At 40.7% G+C, this 22748-nt stretch overlaps 1 protein-coding gene across 1 annotated transcript in view; it reads left to right on the top strand.

Annotated features, from left to right (window-relative positions):
• Positions 1-22748, top strand: part of mccc2 (methylcrotonoyl-CoA carboxylase 2 (beta)) — a 45283-nt gene that overhangs the window by 5652 nt on the left and 16883 nt on the right. Inside the window, exons 2-9 of the mRNA XM_034170985.1 lie at positions 8740-8806; positions 11131-11215; positions 15041-15142; positions 15329-15456; positions 18364-18476; positions 19015-19128; positions 19397-19461; positions 22505-22604. Coding sequence (XP_034026876.1) covers positions 8740-8806; positions 11131-11215; positions 15041-15142; positions 15329-15456; positions 18364-18476; positions 19015-19128; positions 19397-19461; positions 22505-22604 — 774 coding nt within the window. The remainder of the gene's footprint in view (positions 1-8739; positions 8807-11130; positions 11216-15040; positions 15143-15328; positions 15457-18363; positions 18477-19014; positions 19129-19396; positions 19462-22504; positions 22605-22748) is intronic.

The following is a 22748-nucleotide window of genomic DNA, read 5'->3' as shown; positions in this document are numbered from 1 at the left end:
TGTATATATTAGGGATGTCATTCAGTAACAGAGAAATTTGAGGAAAAGTAAACCCTCAGGATGCAGGTCCAGAAACGGAAGGGTTTGATGCATTTTCCAGCATTTTAGAGCAACAAACTTAAGAAATTTCATGAAACTTTCATAAGAAGATTTGTGGCAATTTAGTGAAATGCAGCAGTCTGAGTATTTTTTTTTTTTTTTTAGAAAAGTTAGAGTGACAATCTGGTAAATAATTTTCATCTGTCCCCAATGGGAGGCATGTTGTGTGCACAGCAGTAAAAGTATCCAAGTTGTGCTTAAGATTCTTCAATATTAGTATAATAATAGTAATATTATCAATATTATAATATTAATAGTTTGATAAATTATTATGCAAAGCTTGACTTAGCAATTACAAGGATGATAGCAAGTCATGTTTCTATAGTAATGTTAAGTATTTGAATAGAGAATTGAAGTCATGCAGCCAATGGAACATTTGTCTGTGGTCCTGAAAGGTGTCCAGTGTTTTATAGAATATTTTTAAATACTTCATTGTTGGATTAAATTGCAAACATGAACAGTATCAGTGAATAAAAAAAATTGCCTGCAAAAGAGAGAAAAGGTGCAAAACTGATCTGAGTTTATACGTAGCTTAAACAAGAGATGAGGATGTTTGTCCACATTGTCTGGTGAGAAGGGGACAAGAACAAATTTATTTCAAAGCCCTTTCTAAATAAAACATTTATCCTACTCACTGATCAGAATTCAGTCAGGTCCTGATCATCACTGTGACGGGGTTCTTGTACAGGGTGATAAATGATGGCAAAAGTCGCAGGATGTTTTTAAGGTGTTTTTAATTTCCCAAAAATGAAAGAGGAGTGCTATACAAACAAACAGTGAACAATTATTTACAATATTTATAACCAACAGAAAAATAACAACAAACAAAAGGATCATAGTTACCTTCTCTGTAACACAACCAGGCCCAGACTAACTGAGCCAGGGAGATTGGCGCCCCTTTATACCCCTAGGCCCCTCCCACAAACCAATTAACCAAGAAACTACAGTTTTCTGCAGTCAAACTGCGGCTTTCAGAAATACAAAAATACAAAAAAAAATCATCAAATTAATACTTTATTATTTCGCCTTGTCCCTTTACCTGTAAGAAACTCAGGAAAAATAATAAAATCAGATTTTTGAAAAAACGGCCCTTAATGATGACGTCAGCGATGACGTCGGACGCTAATGTCCCACACTGGACGCAATAAAACCGGAAGTAAACACAGCGCTCGGTTTGACAGTGGGGACTCATGAATTGTGGCTGGATACTGGAAAAGAGTTAGTTACTGGACAAAACTATGGATCATGGAGGATTTAACAGCGGCCAAGTGTGCACCCAAGACTACTGTGGTGGTGAAATGGACTGGTGATTATTGGAAACTGACGGGGAGTTGACTGAATGAAGGTAAGTGAGCGAGTGGTTAGGTCGGAGGTGGCGCCACGGGCTTTGGCGGGGCTGCTCCGTCACAATCACATGCTCGGAAACAGTTGGAATAACTCATTTTCCGGAGATGTGGACTTTCCTGGCTGGCCTCTGCCAACTCTGAGCTAGCAGAGGAGGTGGTGACCAGCCAGTGGACTTTCCGGCCAGCTTGGCTGCTGGAGTCATGGCTGGACAGGGAAGAGACAATGGACACTTTGTCCTTAATGTTAACTGAGATTTTTTTTGGTGTGTATGTGGTTGGATCTGAAGTACTGACCCTGATTGTCTGTCCGAAGCACGATGGCCGTGCTCCACCTCTTTTACATACATATGGTTTGACTGAATTAGACAGAGTAAGGACTGTCAGGATGACAAGAAGAAAAAACTATTTGAGCTTCAAAACCATGCTTCAGAAAACCTGTTGGGTGACCTCATGGAGGTTTTGTCCAGTATGTATACAGTCTACAGTTCTCTTGGCAGTAAGATTGATATCTTTGACCATAAACAGAACAAGGTCAAATCTGATAAGTATTGTTTTGTTTTTGACTTCATCACAGCCTTATCATGTTGCCACCTTACTGCCAACTGCGATCTCGGGCACACATTTTACCCCAGCCCTTGAAGCTCTCTTGACACATTTTAATACATTATTTCCTTCATGTTATTTCTGCATATCAGCCTCGACTCTGCTCACATCTGCAATGGCTGCTACATGGACACAGTGGCAGAGGGATGTTTGGTGTGACATTACAGCTCAGTTATCCATTTAATGAGCGAGAACAGCAGCACATTGTTGACACTGTTTCTACAATGATGAGGTGTGATAAGTCATTCTGCTTTTCTGTTCATTTTATTTCATCTAAGCTGTTTTACTTCTCTTCAGTACCTGCTATGTTTCTTTTTATCTCCTCCTGATGGAACCTGTGCTTTTCATCTTCTCTCCATGTAGTTTTCTCACTCAGGCTGCCTCTTCCTGTTGCTTTCTGCCACTGTGTTCAACTGCTAATGATTCACTTATTAATTTTAGCCAGTATGAATTCTACTGTCTATTCAAGTCATTGCTTGAACAGACTTCTAAAGTTACAGCCATCACACCTGGCGCCGTCATACCTTAATTTTCACTTTCCAAGCTGTTTTCATTTTGTGTGTGTGTGTTTTTTTTTCTCTCTTTCATCTGATGTTGTTATCTGATGTCTCACTGCCCAGCTGTGAAGGTTTCATCCTTTGATTTGCTGTTCATCACCTACACTACCTACCATCCATTATTCTTCCTTTCCTTCATTGTCTTCCATCTCTAGTTCATTTTACAAATTGTGGCTCCCTGCTTACACCTCCTGTCTAGTATCTAAAAAAAAAAGGCATTCATGAGCTACGCTTTTTTTACACCAGACTCTGTAAATGTAAGCTAAACATGTGCGAAGAATGCAGATGACTTTAAAACAGTGACCACTCACTTTTTTTCTACTAGAAAAGTGTATCCTCAGTTCTCTGAAGTTGTAAAACTTGGGAGATTTTTTTCCCATTTTTGGTGTCACAAACATCAAAAATACCAATCTTAAAATTGAATCTTCGAATTGAATTTTCAGTCTTGCTACAACTTCAAGGTAAGAACTTCAGGAAAAGTTTGTAGGCTAACAAAAAAGAACAAAAGCGATGAGATCCGCTACTTGTCTTTTCCAAAATTTTATGAGCTAGAAATGGTTGGAACTGCAACCTCAGTCATGCAGCTTTTTTTCATCAACATTCACTTTGGAGATATTAATCCACATATTGATACATTTTCCAGAGTACTATAGGAAAAAAAAAATTAAGAATCCACATCAAGACCTGGAGCTATATCAAAATTTTATTCAACTCACTAAATTTTATGTTTGCATCGATATATTAAAAGCCAAGTGGCCTCCGTGTACATGTACACGGGCATGCCTGTGTATTGCTTTGATCACGAACAAACTGGGGAGAGCTGACATTTGCCGTTTGGTGTGTTTATGTATTTTGGGTCAAGGATGAATGCAGCGAAAACAAAAAGTTGATAGGACTCATATTTTGGAGAAATTAGTGATATTGGCTAACAGCAAGGAACGGTGGATGTTGATAATTACATTCTGGACTTACACTCCATTCCAGTAGGGGGCGGTAAATCATATATATATATATATATATATATATATATATATAAAGCCAAGTGACCTCACATGGACAGCTATATGTGGCTTTTTCCAGGGCAAAGTCACTTACTGATGTGTTTTTAAAACTGATGCAACTTCAAAATGACAACTCATAGATAGTACATTAGTAATATAGAACAAAGGAAATATCTCAACGTTGCCAGTTTTAAAACATGACATCAACTAAATGGGCCAAATAATGAATACAATTATTCACAAAGCTCATTTTAATTTCCTGCACTTCAACTTAAAATGATTATAAAAACTTTGTATAATTTATTACCACCCTTGAAACATGTCAGCTCCCTATTTTAAAAACACTACCCAATCTAGAGGCCTGGTCACATGGCACACGCCAGTAGTTGAACGAAGGAAAAAAGTCATAAAATCACAAATCGTCGAGAAAAAGTGGACAAATGAGCCTGCACTTTTCCCATCACCAACAAGCCATTGCGTAAAAGAATGAAACAAAACCAAAACTAACAAAAGAACAAGGAAGCAAACGGTGACCTTGATGCTTTTGAACAATATCTAAACGAGATATTCATGATGATGTGACCTGACAGCGGATATGAGACAAAGTACCAGCCTGTAATAATTTCTGCAGCCACCCTGCGATCTCCACAGCACCTGCAGTTGCGAGATCTGGTTGTCTTGACAACAGATTTGTCTTGGCTGGAACGTGCATGCGCACGCGCTTGTCCCAGCCACAGACAGCTGGAATGTGCGTAGTTAAAGTAGTTGATAAAATGTCGTTGCTGCTATTGTTTCTCTATGAAAATGTTGCTTTTCGTTCCACACATGTACGTGTCACGTTCAGCTCGTCTGAGCTTTAGTTATTGATCCGTTCAGATATCATCAATATTTGTGCAAGATGTTGGACTTGGGAGGTTGAACAAAGTTGGATGACAACCAAACGGAAAGCTGATTTTACGGGAACTACGCAAACAATGAGGAACCGTCAAGACAGAAAGCAAAACAGAATACGGATGAATTGAGGTTGTCGTCGGGATTCGTTCACATTTTTCAACAGTTTGAAAATTCTGACGAAGCGCCAGCTACAGAAATGAAGCTGGATGACCATTAAATGATGTCTCCGAAAGTCAACATAAGTCCAGATTTCTTGTTTTGTTTTAGCTTTGGTGTCCTTCGTTAGTGTCATGTGACCGGGGCTTAGAGCCCGTGGAGGAGTCACGGGCAGTGCGATAGTGATAATTGAAATGGTTGGTATATGATGTCAAAAAAAAGGAGATAAAACATACGAGGTCTGTTAGAAAAGTATCCGACCTTTTTATTTTTTTCAAAAACCTGATGGATTTGAATCACGTGTGCTTGCATGAGCCAACCTTGAACCTTCGTGCGCATGCGTGATTTTTTTCATGCCTGTCGGTTGCGTCATTTGCTTGTAAGCAGCCTTTGTGTGAGGATGGGTGTAGTCTCTCGTCGTTTTTTCTTTGCAAGGAAATGGCGGAATGACTGGAGCAGCGTGACTGCATCAAATTTTGCCAGAAACTGGGCGACAGCCAGGTGGAAACCATTCGGATTATTCAGACGGCTTTCGGTGATGATTCTCTGGGCATCACACAGATTAAGGAGCAGTACAACCGGTTTAAAGACGTCCGCACAACGGTGGAGAGAGAGTTGCGCTCTGGGCGGCCATCAACATGCTGAAATGACCAGATCATTTCCAAAGTGAACGCTGTGGTGATGTGGGACCGTCGTGTGACTATCCGAGAAATTGCGGAAGAGGTGGACATCAGCACTTTTTCGGCACATTCCACTGTGACAGAAGATTTTGCCATGAAAAGAGTTGCAGCGAAATTCATTGGCATGAAGATGATGGTGCAGCAAAAGCGCCTTCGTGTTGAAGTCTCACAAGACATGTTGTGACACGCTCACCTCTTCCACCATTCGGAAGATTCAGACGGCTTTCGGTGGCTTTTCAGTTGTGTGACTATCCGAGAAATTGTGGACGAGGTGAGCATGTCACAACATGTCCTGTGAGACTTCAACACGAAAGTGCTTTTGCTGCTCCATCATCTTCGTGCCGATGAATTTTGCTGCAACTCTTTTCATGGCAAAATCTTCTGTCACAGTGGAATGTGCCGAAAAAGTGCTGATGTCCACCTCTTCCGCAATTTCTGGGATAGTCACACAACGGTCCCGCATCACCACAGCGTTGACTTTGGAAATGATCCGGTTATTCCAGCATGTTGATGGCCGACCGGAGCGCGGCGCGCTCTCCACCGTTGTGGCGGACGTCTTTAAACCTGTTGTACCGCTCCTTAATCTGTGTGATGCCCATAGGATCGTCACCGAAAGCCGTCTGAATAATCTGAATGGTTTCCACCTGGCTGTCGCCCAGTTTCTGGCAAAATTTGATGCAGTCGCGCTGCTCCAGTCGTTCCGTCATTTCCTTGCAAAGAAAAAATGATGAGAGACTACACCCATCCTCACACAAAGGCTGCTTACCAGCAAATGACGCAACCGACAGGTGTGAAAAAATTCATGCATGCGCATGAAGGTTTAAGGTTGGCTCATGCAAGCACACGTGATTCAAATCCATCAGGTTTCTGAAAAAATAAAAAGGTCGGATACTTTTCTAACACACCTCGTACATACATACATTATTTTATGAGATGAGATAAACAGGATAAAATGTTAAAATGCAGTGTGTGAAATCAAATAGTTAATTCTTGGGGATTATGCAGTCAGGAACAAATTTATTTTTAAATAATCTAGTTATACAACATTAGCAATTACACTGTAACCCTTAAAATGTCTCGTCGTTGACATCACTTGATAATCGAGGATAGTTCCAGGAATCAGGGGTGTTTCCATTTGGTGTGAGAGAATAGACCGAGATGTGAGTAGAAAAGATGAGGACAGGAAGGGCAAGGGATAGTTGGAGGGAGTGCAGTGTCGGCTTCTTGTTGAGCAATTTGGAGCTTTTTCAAGCGGTGTTTTTCATCAGCCTGTTGGCGTCGCTCCCCTTCAGTGGTCTTGGCACCAATCATGCAGGCAGATCTCCAGGCACTCCGATTCAGAGCGAGGTCCTCCCACGCATCCAGATTGATCTTAAAGTCTTGAAGGGTGCGTTTGATCTGATCTTTGAATCGTTTCCTCGGACCACCTCTTTTTCGATGTCCCGCAGTCAGCTCTGAATAGAGAACTCTCTTTGGAAGTCTGGTTTGGTCCATGCGCTGGATGTGTCCAAGCCAACGAAGTTGATGTCGCTTGATTGTTGTTTCAATGCAGGGGAGGTCAGCACTTTCAAGCATAGCCGTGATTGGAATCCTCTCCTCCCATGAGATGTTCAGGATCCTCCTGAGCTTCTGCTGATGGAATCACTCAAGCTTTTGAATTTGATATTTGTACAGCGTCCAGCTCTCACAGCTGTCAAGAAGAGACGGGAGAACCACAGCGCAATAAACCAGGACTTTGGTTGAGGTTTTGATATTACGATCCAGGAATACTCAATTGGCCAATCTTCCGTAGGCAGCATGAGCAACCTGAAGCCGATTATCGAGTTCAGGGTCAAGACTGCAGCTTAAAATGTCTACTATGGTATCAGCACTTCTCATCGTTCAGGAAAACTGAATTGAAATTAAATTATGAAATTAAAAATTGCCAAAATGTACAAAAAATAAAATAAATATCAGGCATAAATTTAAGTTCTGTGGTTGTGTCTGTTAGGATTAAATGGTAAATGGAGTCCATTTATATAGCTTTTTCCTTCTGCATTGAAGCTCAAAGCGCTTTACAATTATGCCTCAAATTTACCTATTCACACATCCACACTCACACACTGATGTCAGGGTGCTGCCATGCAAGGCACTCACTACACACTGGGAGCAACTAGGGATTCTGAACCTTGCCCAGGGGCCCTTAGTGAATTTCTGGCTTGGCTGGGTTTTGAACAGAGGATTCTCTGGTGTGAAGCCAAACACTTAACTACTCAACCATCACCTCCCAGATTAGTTGATAGTTTAAAATTAATCAGTGTTGTCCCTTGCCATTAATTTCTAACTTTATTTTTTAATTTTATTAATTTTCTGCATTGGTGCAATGCCAGCAAATGTCATTTGATGGCACCAAAAATTTTTTGTTTTCCCAGGTTCTAGAGGACTCTTTAAAATGCCCCATATTATGGTAAATTCATGTTATTTGTAATGTTGGTTTTTTTAAGGGGCACGACAAATATCTGTACTTTTATTTACATAATTAAAAATATGCATCTGTTTTACCACCTGATGAGAATAGTATCTCTAGTGATAAAACTTAGTCAGTGACTGGAAGAACATTATTCATTCAAGCAGGGCAGTTCTATTTGAAGAAAATGATCCCTGGTTGTTATCTTTTACAGACATAGGCTCTTGATACTCACATTAGTATTATGATTCAGGTTTTGCACAAGGGATTTAATGCAATTTACTCTTGACAGTTATTGTGTTGTCTCAAGTGAAATATGAATGTGAACGTGCTGGTTTTGTATCAACATGCTTCTAGGAGGTAGCTGTGGAATTGCCTTGATGACAGCCATTGTTTGGGTAGCAATAGAAATTTGACATTACAGAGGTATGGGAGTGACCAAGAAGGGAAAACAAACAGGATGAGCTGTAAGTATAATTTTCACTGTAAATCAGTTTAGTTGAGGCAGTGTCCAGCCTCCTATGTGTATGAAGACCCCAATGTGACGGGTTCCCATTAAAGGTAAGCAATGTTCCCATTGAGTCATTAATTAACCATGCCTCCCTCTCATTAGTGGTAATGGCTGACTCACTGTATTGTAGACCCTGTGCAGTCATGCGATGTTCAGTGCCGGCATTGCAATTTAGTAGATGCTCATCCTCTTATTCAGAGCACAATGAGCCCTGTTGCTTTTGAAATGCAAAGCACGAGCACAAATCTGCTCTTCACTAAATATATTACATTGTGAAAAAATGTTTACTAGTTTCACTACAGAATCCATACAGTCTGGCTGGATAATTTAAGGAAGGATCCCTAAGTTAACACCCAGGTTAACACTCACGTTTTTGCATGGTATAAGCACTACGAGTCACACCTTCACTAACAAAATAATGTGCATGTGCTCTTTTTGTTTTTCAGGAGAATTACGAGCGAATGGAAGCTCTTGTTAATGAGTTAAAAAGCCGGACAGAGAAGATTAAATTGGGTATGTGTTAAGACACTGGATTCCACTCATCATAGCTTTTATGAGTTTGAATGTGATGGCTGATAAAAAAAAAAAATTGTCAAAATTTAAGAAGGTATTATGCTGTAATTAAAGTAAAGTGCGCTCACAGGTCCGTGACCTCCAAACACACTGTTGAGTCAGTATAGTGTGTACAGACATCCAGTCAAAAAACATGTACAGTGGGAGTATGGTTGCAGTGGGTTTCAATCAATCAATCAACTTTTTTCTTATATAGCGCCAAATCACAACAAACAGTTGCCCCAAGGCGCTCCATATTGCAAGGCAAGGCCATACAATAACCATGAAAAACCCCAACGGTCAAAACGACCCCCTATGAGCAAGCACTTGGCCACAGTGGGAAGGAAAAACTCCCTTTTAACAGGAAGAAACCTCCAGCAGAACCAGGCTCAGGGAGGGGCAGTCTTCTGCTGAGACTGGTTGGGGCTGAGGGAAAGAACCAGGAAAAAGACATGCCGAGAAGGGGGGCAGAGATCGATCACTAATGATTAAATGCAGAGTGATGCATACGGAGCAAAAAAAGAAAGAAACAGTGCATCATGGGAACCCCCCCACAGTCTACGTCTAAAGCAACATAACCAAGGGATGGTCCAGGGTCACCCGATCCAGCCCTAACTATAAGCCTTAGCGAAAAGGAAAGTTTTAAGCCTAATCTTAAAAGTAGAGAGGGTATCTGTCTCCCTGATCTGAATTGGGAGCTGGTTCCACAGGAGAGGAGCCTGAAAGCTGAAGGCTCTGCCTCCCATTCTACTCTTACAAACCCTAGGAACTACAAGTAAGCCCGCAGTTTGAGAGCGAAGCGCTCTAATGGGGTAATATGGTACTACGAGGTCCCTAAGATAGGATGGGACCTGATTATTCAAAACCTTATAAGTAAGAAGAAGAATTTTAAATTCTATTCTAGAATTAACAGGAAGCCAATGAAGAGAGGCCAACACGGGTGAGATATGCTCTCTCCTGCTAGTCCCCGTCAGTACTCTAGCTGCAGCATTCTGAACCAACTGAAGGCTTTTTAGGGAACTTTTAGGACAACCTGATAATAATGAATTACAATAGTCCAGCCTAGAGGAAATAAATGCATGAATTAGTTTTTCAGCATCACTCTGAGACAAGACCTTTCTGATTTTAGAGATATTGCGTAAATGCAAAAAGGCAGTCCTACATATTTGTTTAATATGCGCTTTGAATGACATATCCTGATCAAAAATAACTCCAAGATTTCTCACAGTATTACTAGAGATCAGGGAAATGCCATCCAGAGTAACGATCTGGTTAGACACCATGCTTCTAAGATTTGTGGGGCCAAGTACAATAACTTCAGTTTTATCTGAGTTTAAAAGCAGGAAATTAGAGGTCATCCATGTCTTTATGTCTGTAAGACAATCCTGCAGTTTAGCTAATTGGTGTGTATCCTCTGGCTTCATGGATAGATAAAGCTGGGTATCATCTGCGTAACAATGAAAATTTAAGCAATACCGTCTAATAATACTGCCCAAGGGAAGCATGTATAAAGTGAATAAAATTGGTCCTAGCACAGAACCTTGTGGAACTCCATAATTAACTTTAGTCTGTGAAGAAGATTCCCCATTTACATGAACAAACTGTAATCTATTAGACAAATATGATTCAAACCAGCGCAGCGCAGTGCCTTTAATACCTATGACATGCTCTAATCTCTGTAATAAAATTTTATGGTCAACAGTATCAAAAGCAGCACTGAGGTCCAACAGAACAAGCACAGAGATAAGTCCACTCAGCCTGTAAATTTCAGCCATCTTTGGCATGTTTGGATGATTCTCTAATGGCTGCTGCCATTTGGGTAACATCACTTAATGCTGAGAAAATGTATCCACTCCCCTTAGACTGACATGTAGATATTAAAATGGTTACTTTAAGGTGTAAATTTCCAGTCACTCTTCCTTCACTCCATTGCCTCACAATAATAATACTTTGCTTAAATAAGTCTAAAACAGTCTCAGCTCATTAAATGTTTGCAAACCTTGCTGATCGCCCTGGTTGACTATCTCACTAGCAATATTCTACAAACTATTACGCCGTTAATATGTATCAGAAGAACTAGTTTAAGGTCATGTGCTACAATGTAAAGTAGTGTAGAGAGTAATGCTTACTGTCTTGGTTTGAGTTACACTTAGGATCATTTTGGAGGGGAGTTATGGCTGTGGCTTGGTGTGGGATCTACTTTTCCACATATTGTGTTCATTTTATCATCTCCTTATCTAAAATATTGCCACTTTGTCTGTTAACATGTTACTTTTTTAACACAGGTGGAGGTGAAAAGGCCAGATGTCTTCATACTTCTCGTGGGAAGCTTTTGCCCAGAGAGCGCATAGACAGACTTCTGGATCCTGGGTATTATCATCCACTTTTTTTTCCCCTTCACCTTCAAAACCATGGCTGAATCATAGACTAGGGATCTGATCACAGTGATCTGAATCCAGCCCAGTCAAGGTATTTGTGAAACATGAGTCATGCAGATCAGTGTGGGTTCCATCTCTCGCTGCTTCATAAGCATCGTACCATTTGGAGCTAATTGTAAAAAGTCTATCAGTTGTTGCTGCTACTTCATCATCAACGGCGTAGTACACCATTTAAAAACATATTTACTAGAGTTGGGCAACGATTAAAAATTTTAATTGCAGTTAATCACATGATTTCCACAATTAATTGCGTTGTTATACAGAAAATCCAAAAATTAATTCAAAAGTAGGGTATACCACAATTTTATTTTAAATGTTCTGCCATATGAACGAACGTGCCATAACATTTGTTCTGGAAACACTTAACAGCAGCATTTTGTTTATGCAGTTGCAGTTAAATAAAAATAAATTATGGTTACTCAGTGGTGTCCAGTAGTCCCCAGTGAGAGCAACAGCATGTGCTCATTGTAAAGTTGTGGCTTTTGCAGTCCTCTCCTTTATGGTGCGTCGTGAGGGAATCTCATACATGCCATCATTTGTTGCAATTCTCAGGATGTCTCTCAGACCAATGTCCTCCACTACACTAATCGGCCTGCAGTCTGTAGCAATCCATTTCACTGTTGCATTTGTGAGCTTCTCTTGCCTTTGTTTATCTATAGTTCTCCCACATGCTGAATCTAACTTAGTCTGCCGAAGCCTCGTGCCGCAGTTTGTTTCATTGAATGATTTGCTGGTATCAGTGGTGTCCAAAGTATTCCAAAAAGGGCAGAGCGGGTGTAGCTCTTCTTTGCAGCCACTGTCTCCAACAGGTGATTTCACTGATTAACATCACTTTGAGCAGGTGGGATGAGTTCATCAGTGAAATCACCTGCTGAAGTCAGTGGCTGCAGAGAAAACCTGCACCCTCTTGGCCCTTTCTGGAACACTTTGGACACCACTGATTTAGGTAATATTTAAGACTTGAAGTAAGAAAATTCAGCTTTGCAGTGGCTACAGATAACTTTGGTTCTGTCGACTACGCCCTCTGGAAGCACTTTAAAATGAAAATGGCCATGTAAAATTTCCGTCCCTTCTCCATGTTGGTTGATTTATCCGCCAGTTCTTTTCTTTTCCGGTCAGGGACTCATCACACAGGTTCCTGTAAGCGCAGCAGCAGTCAGCAACAGACTTGCAAAACAAAAGCCTGTGACCAACAGACTCTTACAATAAATGAATAAATAAATAAAATAACTATGTTAACGTGCAATAAAAAAAATTGTCGGCATTAATTAATTCATGCATTAACACGGTAATAACACGTTAACTTGCCTTGCCTAGGCAGCGGAGGACCCGACCTGTCCTGCTGGGACGCATGTGATGGGTTACGTGATGGACTCGTGGAGGAGATGGCAGGTCATGTGCCTTTACATGCTTTCTGGGGAGGACGTCGAAGATGTGTACATATTCGGCTTGGTGGTGACCGGCTTTCTGATGTGTGGTGCGGGCACTCTGCTGGTTTACCGGAAAATCAAGAAAGTGGAAGCAGCTTTGATTGGTCCTTCCAGGCTGCCCTATATGATTGATTCGATTGGGAAGGCAGTGGCTGCGCAGTCGGCGGGGGTTAACCGCGCGTTGGAAAACATCTCGAGCAAGATCGCAGCCCTGGAAACCCGCTATGACCGTCTGTGAAGACCACATTCTACATTCAGATGCATTGAGAGCCACTCTGTTCTCAGAACTGTGGAATCTTTCAGGCGTCTGCTAATCTGGCTATTCATTTGGCTTCCCCAAATACAGCTGCACTTCAAGGTCGCTGTGATAAAAACCTCCTCAGAAGATCAACACTTAAGCCTCGCTCCCTGGTCTTCCCCCCTCCCCTCAGCTTCTCCAGCTCTGACGTTAACTGTGTTAGAACTGTCCAGGACTGCTCAGACTGCGCAGGGCTGTTCCCTCCCCCCCTCCAGGATTGTCGGACAAGGCCGTTGACGGCGCCGAACAGGCTGCCTCTGGAGTGTTCTGATAAACTGGTCCTTTCAAATCTTGGTTGTCGTCCTGTGTCCTTGTTTTTGTCTCTGTGATTATTGTTTTTCTGTGCTGATGGGGATTTTTTTTCCTCACTGCCGCTGTGTAATGCAGCAGCTATGAGGGTTTTTTTTCTTCTCCTTTTCCCTCGTGTTTTGCTTTCATATATATGTTTTATGTACCGGGCCGGCCTATGTGTTGTGTGTTGTGTGTGTGTTGTTTGTTATGGGTCGGTGTTGGTTTGCTCAGCCCTGCTGTTGACCAAGGCAGGGATGTACATCTGGAGCTGGTCCCCGGGCGCCTAATGGCGACTTCTGCTCCTACTGGCAAATAGTATTGGGTTAAATGCAGTAGCCACATTTCATTGTGCAGGGAAGATGTTCTTCTGTACTGTGCATATGACAATAAATTTCTTTGAATCTTTGAATCTTGAATCTTTGAATCTTTGAATCTAGCCCTAATATTTCCACTCTCTTGTGCTTCAAAAACACACTAAATGTATTTTATACTCAACAAAAATATAAACGCAACACTTTTGGTTTTGCTCCCATTTTGTATAAGATGAACTCAAAGATCTAAAACTTTTTCCACATACACAATATCACCATTTCCCTCAAATATTGTTCACAAACCAGTCGAAATCTGTGATAGTGAGCACTTCTCCTTTGCTGAGATAATCCATCCCACCTCACAGGTGTGCCATACCAAGATGCTGATTAGACACCATGATTAGTGTACAGGTGTGCCTTAGACTGCCCACAATAAAAGGCGACTCTGAAAGGTGCAGTTTTATCACACAGCACAATGCCACAGATGTTGCAAGATTTGAGGGAGCGTGCACTTGGCATGCTGACAGCAGGAATGTCAACCAGAGCTGTTGCTCGTGTATTGAATGTTCATGTCTCTACCATAAGCCGTCTCCAAAGGCGTTTCAGAGAATTTGGCAGTACATCCAACCAGCCTCACAACCGCAGACCACGTGTAACCACACCAGCCCAGGACCTCCACATCCAGCATGTTCACCTCCAAGATCGTCTGAGACCAGCCACTCGGACAGCTGCTGAAACAATCGGTTTGCATAACCAAAGAATTTCTGCACAAACTGTCAGAAACCGTCTCAGGGAAACTCATCTGCATGCTCGTCGTCCTCATCGGGGTCTCGACCTGACTCCAGTCCGTCGTCGTAACAGACTTGAGTGGGCAAATGCTCACATTCGCTGGCGTTTGGCACGTTGGAGAGGTGTTCTCTTCACGGATGATGCGAAGGAGATGTGTTGCACTGCATGAGGCAAATGGTGGCCACACCAGATACTGGTATCCCCCCCCCCCAATAAAACAAAACTGCACCTTTCAGAGTGGCCTTTTATTGTGGGCAGTCTAAGGCACACCTGTGCACTAATCATGGTGTCTAATCAGCATCTTGGTATGGCACACCTGTGAGGTGCGATGGATTATCTCAGCAAAGGAGAAGTGCTCACTAACACAGATTTAGACTGGTTTGTGAGCAATATTTGAGAGAAATGGTGATATTGTGTATGTGGAAAAAGTTTTAGATCTTTGAGTTCATCTCATACAAAATGGGAGCAAAACCAAAAGTGTTGCGTTTATATTTTTGTTGAGTGTAGTTACACAGACCAGTGTGTTTATAAGCATGGTACAGATGGACATGTCAGCAGACATCCCTATCATAGACAGTAGAGCACATGCATATATGTTCTGCTCTGGTTGAATGTTTTTGTATTATTTTTGTTCATAGGAGCCCGTTTCTGGAGTTCTCCCAGTTTGCAGCGTATGAGTTGTATGGAAAAGAAGAAGTCCCAGCTGGTGGTATAATCACTGGGATTGGTCGAGTATCAGGGTATGTGTTACAAATTATTTGGCACGATTGTATCATGTTTTGGAACATATTAAAGGTGTTTGAAAATCATCCATTGAGTATCTTTCTCAATTCTAAGACCTGAAAGATGTCATATTCTTTGTGTAAAACATAGCTGTAAGTGTACATGATGAAGTTTTATGTTTGATATTTTCCGTTTTCTCACAGGGTAGAATGTGTCATTGTTGCAAATGATGCTACTGTCAAAGGAGGGACATACTACCCAGTTACAGTGAAGAAACATCTTCGTGCACAAGAAATAGCCCAACAAAACCACTTGACATGCATTTATTTAGGTGAGTTTCTCTGTTCCTTGCTTATTTTTAATGGAATACTGCACCTGCATAATAGGTAGGTGGCACTGTGGCATAGACCAGGGTTTGATTTCAGGTGTGTGCTCTTCATGCTACTTGTGTGCTTGGACAAGAAATGTCATCTACATTGATTTGTCCCAGTCAAACCAGCTGCAAATGCATACTGACCTTAGCTGGGGAAGTGACCTGAAATGGGCTGATGTCCCATCCAGGTGGTCAAAACACTCTCATTCACTTTATGATACTGTCTCCAGGGATATGCGGGTTCTATACTGCAAAATCAGCCTTAACCACAAATAAATAAATAAATAAAACTTTTTAAATTTCAAAACGTGCTGTATAAGAACTGCATGGTAGAAATTTAAGTAAATGCTATAAATATGTAGCACTGTAAAGCTATCCCAGACAAAGATGCATTATCGCATGTACACAAGAACATTTACCAACAGTGACCGTTAAGGTTCCTTGACACTTGCACAAATTTGATCCCCGCACTGGCACACAGTCTGACATGCCAGAGAGTAAACTTGTTGTAAATTGTTGTAAACTGTGCGTAGCTGTGTGCAAGTGTGCAAAGAAAATTTTTAAATGCTCAAAATCTCTAGCCCGCATTCATTTTGTGAACTACATGTGAACATTGTACACACAATGGGCCTATGTATCAAAGTTGCGCACTTGTGGCGTAAATTTACGGTGTAAATTTGAAGTACACCAAAGTTGCCGTGACATGTATCAAGCAGTGCGCACCTGCCCATTTCCGGCGTACGCCTGACGTGACCTTGATAAATGCGGCGGGTGAAAACAATCGTAATTATAATAAACACGCCCATAAATATTCAGACTCCGCTTCAGACACACCCTCATTTTACGACATGGAAGCCAGGAAGATGGCAAAGAAAAAGAACTCCACCAATCACGATGCGTGCCAATAGAGCGTCAAAAGCGGCCGTCGTATTAATTGTTTTGTAGTATTATCAAAAAAGTGTTACAGTGGTCCCTCGTTTATCGCGGGACTTACGTTCTAAAAATAGCCCGTAATACGTGAAACCGCGACGTAGTCAGCGTTATTTTTTATAATTATTATAGACGTTTCAAAGCTGTAAAACCACTTTATACACTTTCTCAATCGGGCATGAACATTTTCTCACTTTTCTCTCATGTGTAAACACTCTCAAAGTTCAAACCTTAGTAGAAAAATAAGACCAGCCTGTTTTCAGGCCCAAACATTTGTTTGAGAAATAAAAATAGAACGGTTTCCTATAAATAATTGTGATGGCTTTTAGAACTAACGAATTTAATTTTAACGATCAACCTACGATGTTGGACACATAAGAAATTATTAATAGTGACTGACCAGTATTTCACAGATCGCGCCTCTGCGTCCTGACGCCGCGCCTTTTTCCACTCACACCTGGCTGCAGGTGTCTGTTTCCGAGTGACAAACACAGTTAAGAGTAGTTGTTGGCACTCTTTTTTCTTCTGGGCGAGAAGATTCTTATAAACAGACACGCAGAACACAGAACACTGTAAAAAAAAAAAAAAAAAAAAGCATGCAAAATTGGACTAAAAACTCCGCGAAACGGCGAGGCCGCGAAAGGTTAACCGCGTTATAGCGAGGGACCACTGTATTCTCTTTTCACATGTCAATAATTCTTGACATGTGGATATTTGCTCGCTCAATTAATAAGACACGCCTTCTTTATTCTTAAAATGTATTTCTTATTTTATTGTGACAAACGAATGGAGACAACACAACCTGATTGCAGCACGGGCGAAGGGAATGACAACACTACAGTTGTAATTATCAATTCCATTGTCTAAAACGATCACACCACATGAAATTAAGCTCAGCGCTGCTCTGGCTCCAGGCTCGAAGTCTGGAGAAAAAGGCAAGCAGCGCTTTCTTTGCGGTCAGCGCTGTGGCCACGGATCGTGCTCCATAGACCAGCAATCCCGCAAAAGTGGGATTTGTATTGATTATTATGTAGTATAATCAGGAAGGTGTTATTTATGTAACATATGCATTGATTTGTATAATGGCACTGTTTTTCATGTTGATCATATTCATTTTTATGTGGATTCCAGCGCTGGTTCATTTTGGTGTATAATTTACACCACCTCTCGACCTAGTGTATATTTTCAGCGCAGCGTACGCCAACGACCACATTGATAAATGCCAAGTAGCGCAGCCGTTTTGGCGTACACCCCATATACGCTCAAATATCGCCGTACACACGTTGATACATGAGGCCCAATCTATTCAAAAACACTGTGGGTCACTGCAAGTCAATGCTTCAGCATAGCACAGCTCATCTGAACAATTATGATGAGATGTTAAATCTATAATAAACAGAATTTTACATATACTCATAACAAGGAATGAAAATGCAACTCTGTTACCAAGCCAGTACAATATAAATATTATAAATAATTACCTTTGAAATGATTCCAGATGCATTCTTCATGTCATGAATCACACAAGAAAAGCTGCACCTGCAGAAAATTTCTCTGTGATTCCAGGAGTGATTAGAGGTGGTTTCATCAGCCAAGTTCTGAGAGCAAATGATTAATCCACTACAAAATAATTATTTTTATAAGGCAGCGTGCAGCACCACAAAGCGGGTTGCATTGGCATGACGAATTGCGCGGCAATTTGAGGATTAAATGCGTGCAAGTGTCAAGGTAGCTTTACAAACCTCTACATTTGTTCCAGAATTAAAGGCCATTAGGAGAAAAGGTCCTTTTCTAAACCAGCGGGTCATGTCAGAAGCTTTGGATGGGATAATCAAACAGTAGTTCATTATAAAGAAGATAAAATGCTAGTATCATAGCCACAGACTTGGATTGTATGTAGAGATTTTTAAATATCCTCATGTTTTGCTCATTTAGTGGATTCTGGAGGGGCCAATCTCCCCAGACAGGCAGACGTTTTCCCCGACCGAGATAATTTTGGACGTATTTTCTACAACCAGGCAAGGCTGTCTTCAGAGGGTATAGCACAGGTAAAGTTGTAAAGCAACACAGAGCAACATTTGCTTTAGAATTACAAAACTTCAAAATTAGTTCACTGAAATAAAGTTAAGCACATGAACTGCAAGTATCCTTTTGTGTTTACTCGATGTTTCACTTCATTTGGTAGTGATATAAGACAATATAGTTTCATCAAACTGAGCACTCATCAAATTATGTTCATAGTGTCTTTACAGTAAACAATTTTACAATGAATAATTCTGGCATCTATTCTTATTTCTGAAGTCCATTCTTCTCAGACAGTTTGTTGTCAGCGCTTACATCCGTGCTGTTAATTGCTGTGACAAATCAGACCTTTATTGATTTAGTCCATAATAAAAATGATGTATGCACCTCTAGTCACTACAGACTTTTGCCCATGAAGGTGATGAGTGGGTTTCATAAATTTTCTTTCAGTGGTATTGTATCACCGTAAAAAAATGGACCATTCATCTTGTCAGTTTTGAAAGCTAGTCGTAATATCCGTCAAGGTCTGGTTCGTGAGTAGACTTGCTCTCTTCACTCTTTCAGATTGCTGTTGTGATGGGATCCTGCACTGCTGGAGGAGCGTATGTACCTGCTATGGCAGATGAGAGCATCATTGTGCGGAAGCAAGGAACCATTTTCCTTGGAGGACCTCCTTTGGTTGTGCTACATTTAATGCAATAAGCTAAAGCGATAAAATAAAAACTATTAGATGTGATTTTTACAGCATTGCCAGTTCATAATCTTGTTAATGGGTTCCACGGTCAGATACCAATGTATAATTTTTCACAAGATTAGAAAGCAAGCACAGGAAATAATTTAGGGTTTGGGCTTTATCTTTCCAGCTTTAAATAGTGGCCACCTCTGACAGAAAGTACTAACGGACTAACAGTTTGTGTGACATTCTTTGTGACTTTGGTTTCGTCAGGTCAAAGCTGCCACAGGGGAAGAGGTTTCTGCAGAGGATCTTGGTGGTGCTGATCTTCACTGCAGGTAATATATTACAGGGTTTTTCATAGAATTAGATGCTTGATTGCACATTTGTGCTTTTAAGAAAACATTGATCGGTTATATTTGTCCATGTACACTAAAATATGTCAGAGATCAATCTTTTTGGTAAAATGTAGCATTATGACTGGATACATAATCTACATTATGCAGCATGTTTGAAATATTTTATTATGGGTACTATTAGTTTACCAGTATGTTTTGTGTTGTGGTAAATGTTTTGGAAAATTGAAAGGTAGCTTAGAAATGAAATAACTGGATTTTTAAATGTCTAATTATTAAGTGTAGTCATGCTGAGCAACAAATCCTAGGTGTTGGATACAGAATACAATGGAAAGTGTCAACAGACTGGGATCAGCACTCCTGTTACATTTTATTCAGAATGTTTCATCCCACAGTACTTTTACATGAGAAATACCTTGGAGTTGCAACATGCAAGATAATGCGAAAAGTGATCTGTTATCCCACTGTCTGGGCACAGTTCTGTCACAGTTTAATTTTTATTGCAGTACAGTTAAATAATTTCTTGACAAATTGTCAGGTGATGTACTTTGAACTATGCTGGAAAAGAGTCCTGTGCATTTATTTAAAATTCTGCCCACAATGGCTTCACGTACGGTGCATCCAGAAAGTATTCACAGCGCTTCACGTTTTACACATTTTGTTATGTTACAGCCTTATTCCAAAATTGATTAAATTAATTTCAAAATTCTACACACAATACCCCATAATGACAATGTAAAAAAAGTTTTCTTGAGATATTTACAAATTTGTAAAATCACACGTACATAATTATTTACAGTCTTTGCCATGAAGCTCAAAATTGAGCTTAGGTGCATCCTGTTTCCACTGATCATCCTTGAGATGTTTTGACAACTTAATTGGAGTCCACCTGGGGTAAATTCAGTTGATTGGACATGGTTTGGAAAGCGACACACCTATGTACTTATAAGGTCCCACAGTTGACAGTGCATGTCAGAGCACAAACCAAGCATGAAGTCAAAGGAATTGTCTGTAGACCTCCAAGACAGGATTGTCTTGAGGCACAAATCTGGGGAAAAGTACAAACGCATTTCTGCTGCTTTGAAGGTCCCAATGAGCACAGTGACCTTTATCATCTGTAAATGGAAGACGTTTGGATCCACCAGGACTCTTCCCATAGCTGGTCGCCCGTATAAACTCAGCGATCAGGGGAGAAGGGCCTTAGTCAGGGAGGTGACCAAGAACCTGATGGTCACTCTGTCAGAGCTCCTGCATTCCACTATGGAGAGAGGAGAACCTTCCAGAAGGACAACCATCTCAGCAGTAGTCCACCAATCAGGCCTGTATGGTAGAGTAGCCAGACGGAAGCTACTCCTTAGTAAAAGGCACATGGCAGCCTGTCTGGAATTTGCCAAAAGGCACCTGAAGGACTCTCAGTCCATGAGAAACAAAATTCTCTGGTCTGATGACACAAAGATTGAACTCTTTGGTGTGAATGCCAGGCTTCATGTTTGGAAGAAGCCAGGAACCATCCCTACAGTGAAGCATGGTGGTGGCAGCATCATGCTGTGTTGATGTTTTTCAGTGGCAGGAACTGGGAGACTAATCAGGATTGAAGGAAAGATGAATGCAGCAATATACAGAGACATCCTTGACGAAAACCTGCTCCAGAGCGTGCTTGACCTCAGACTGGGGTGGCGGTTCATCTTTCAGCAGGACAGTGACCCTAAGCACACTGCCAAAATATCAAAGGAGTGGCTTCAGGGTAACTCTGTGAATGTCCTTGAGTGACCCAGCCAGAGACCAGACCTGAATGTGAGTCAACATCTCTGGAGCGATCTGAAAATGTCTGCGCACCGATGCTCCCCATCCAACCTGATGGACCTTGAGAGGTGCTAAAAAGAGGAATGGGCAAAACTGCCCAAAGATAGGTGCACCAAGCTTGTGGCATCATATTCCAGAAGACCTCAGGCTGTAATTGCTACCAAACGTGCATCAACAAAGTATTTAGCAAAGGCTGTGAATACTTATGTACATGTGATTCCTTAGGTTTTTTATATTTATTAAATTTGCAAAAAAAAAAAAAACTTTTTCATGATGTCATTATGGGGTGTTGTGAGTAGAATTTTGATTGGAAAAATGAATTCACTCCATTTTGGAATAAGATTATGTGCAAACTTTTGTTTTTCATATAACAAAATGTCAAAAAAGTGAAGCGCTGTGAATGCTTTTCGGATGCACTGTATTCAAGGAGTAACTATGTATGTATTGCTTCTCATTGCTTTTGTTTTTCTGAGGTAAAATGATTGAAATGATGTGAGTAATAGATATAAAAAACAAACAAAAAAAAAAAAAACACAGCTATCATTGTCTAGACTGACCATGGCTCTTTACCCCAGAAGGTTTATTCTGGCTTGGAGGTATTGATTTTGGAATAGCCTTTTTTTTTTTTCTTAGAGTTGCATCTCCAAATAACTTGTACTTGCATACAGCTGTTTGAACTGATGAGTTTGTTATTTCGAACTGGCTTCAGGAGACAGTCCCATTATAATGTGTGTTAATCTAATGTTTGCTATCAAACAAACCTTTCTTATGGTGGCATAAAGCTGTAATCAGCCCATCTGTAGTCAGACATGACTTGCAGGAAATTAAGACATTATGAATTTTTCAGTACCACCAAATTAATTAATGAAGTGGATGCAATGCTTATTTTTCAGAAAACCCACAGTAAATGAAAGCTTTTGCACCAAATCATTATTATAATTATTATTATTATCAAAGATATATGCTGTACGATCATTCTGATCCAGAAAACAAAAGGTCAACGAAGCAAATGAAAGTCCACTGTTGTCTTGATATTTATGCCTGCTATGAGCGTATGTAAACTTCAGACCACAACTGTGACATCACGGCGCTCTAATTAAATGTAATTTTTGGACAATAGCACATTTCAGTGTTGCACATTTAAAGTTACACAAAATCTATTATTGTGTAAATTGTGTATTTGTTGCAGTAATTTCACTTTGATTTGTTTTGCATTTCACAGAAAATCTGGTGTAACAGACCATTATGCTTTAGATGATAACCATGCGCTCCACTTGGCAAGGAAGGTGGTGCGAAACCTAAACTACAGGAAAAGTGTTAAGGCAAGCCCAATGACAAATATCTGTAGCAGTCATGCTTTACAGTGCTATACGAGGTCTCTTAGATAATAAACCGACCCTTTTATTTTTTTTTTTAACTATATGGATTTGAATGACATGCGATTACACCAATCATGCTTGAACCCT

This window comes from Thalassophryne amazonica, chromosome 5, assembly GCF_902500255.1.
Source record: "Thalassophryne amazonica chromosome 5, fThaAma1.1, whole genome shotgun sequence".
Taxonomy (NCBI): Eukaryota; Metazoa; Chordata; class Actinopteri; order Batrachoidiformes; family Batrachoididae; genus Thalassophryne; species Thalassophryne amazonica.
The sequence above is the reverse complement of the archived record's forward strand: the minus strand, read 5'-3'. Positions and strand labels throughout refer to the sequence as shown.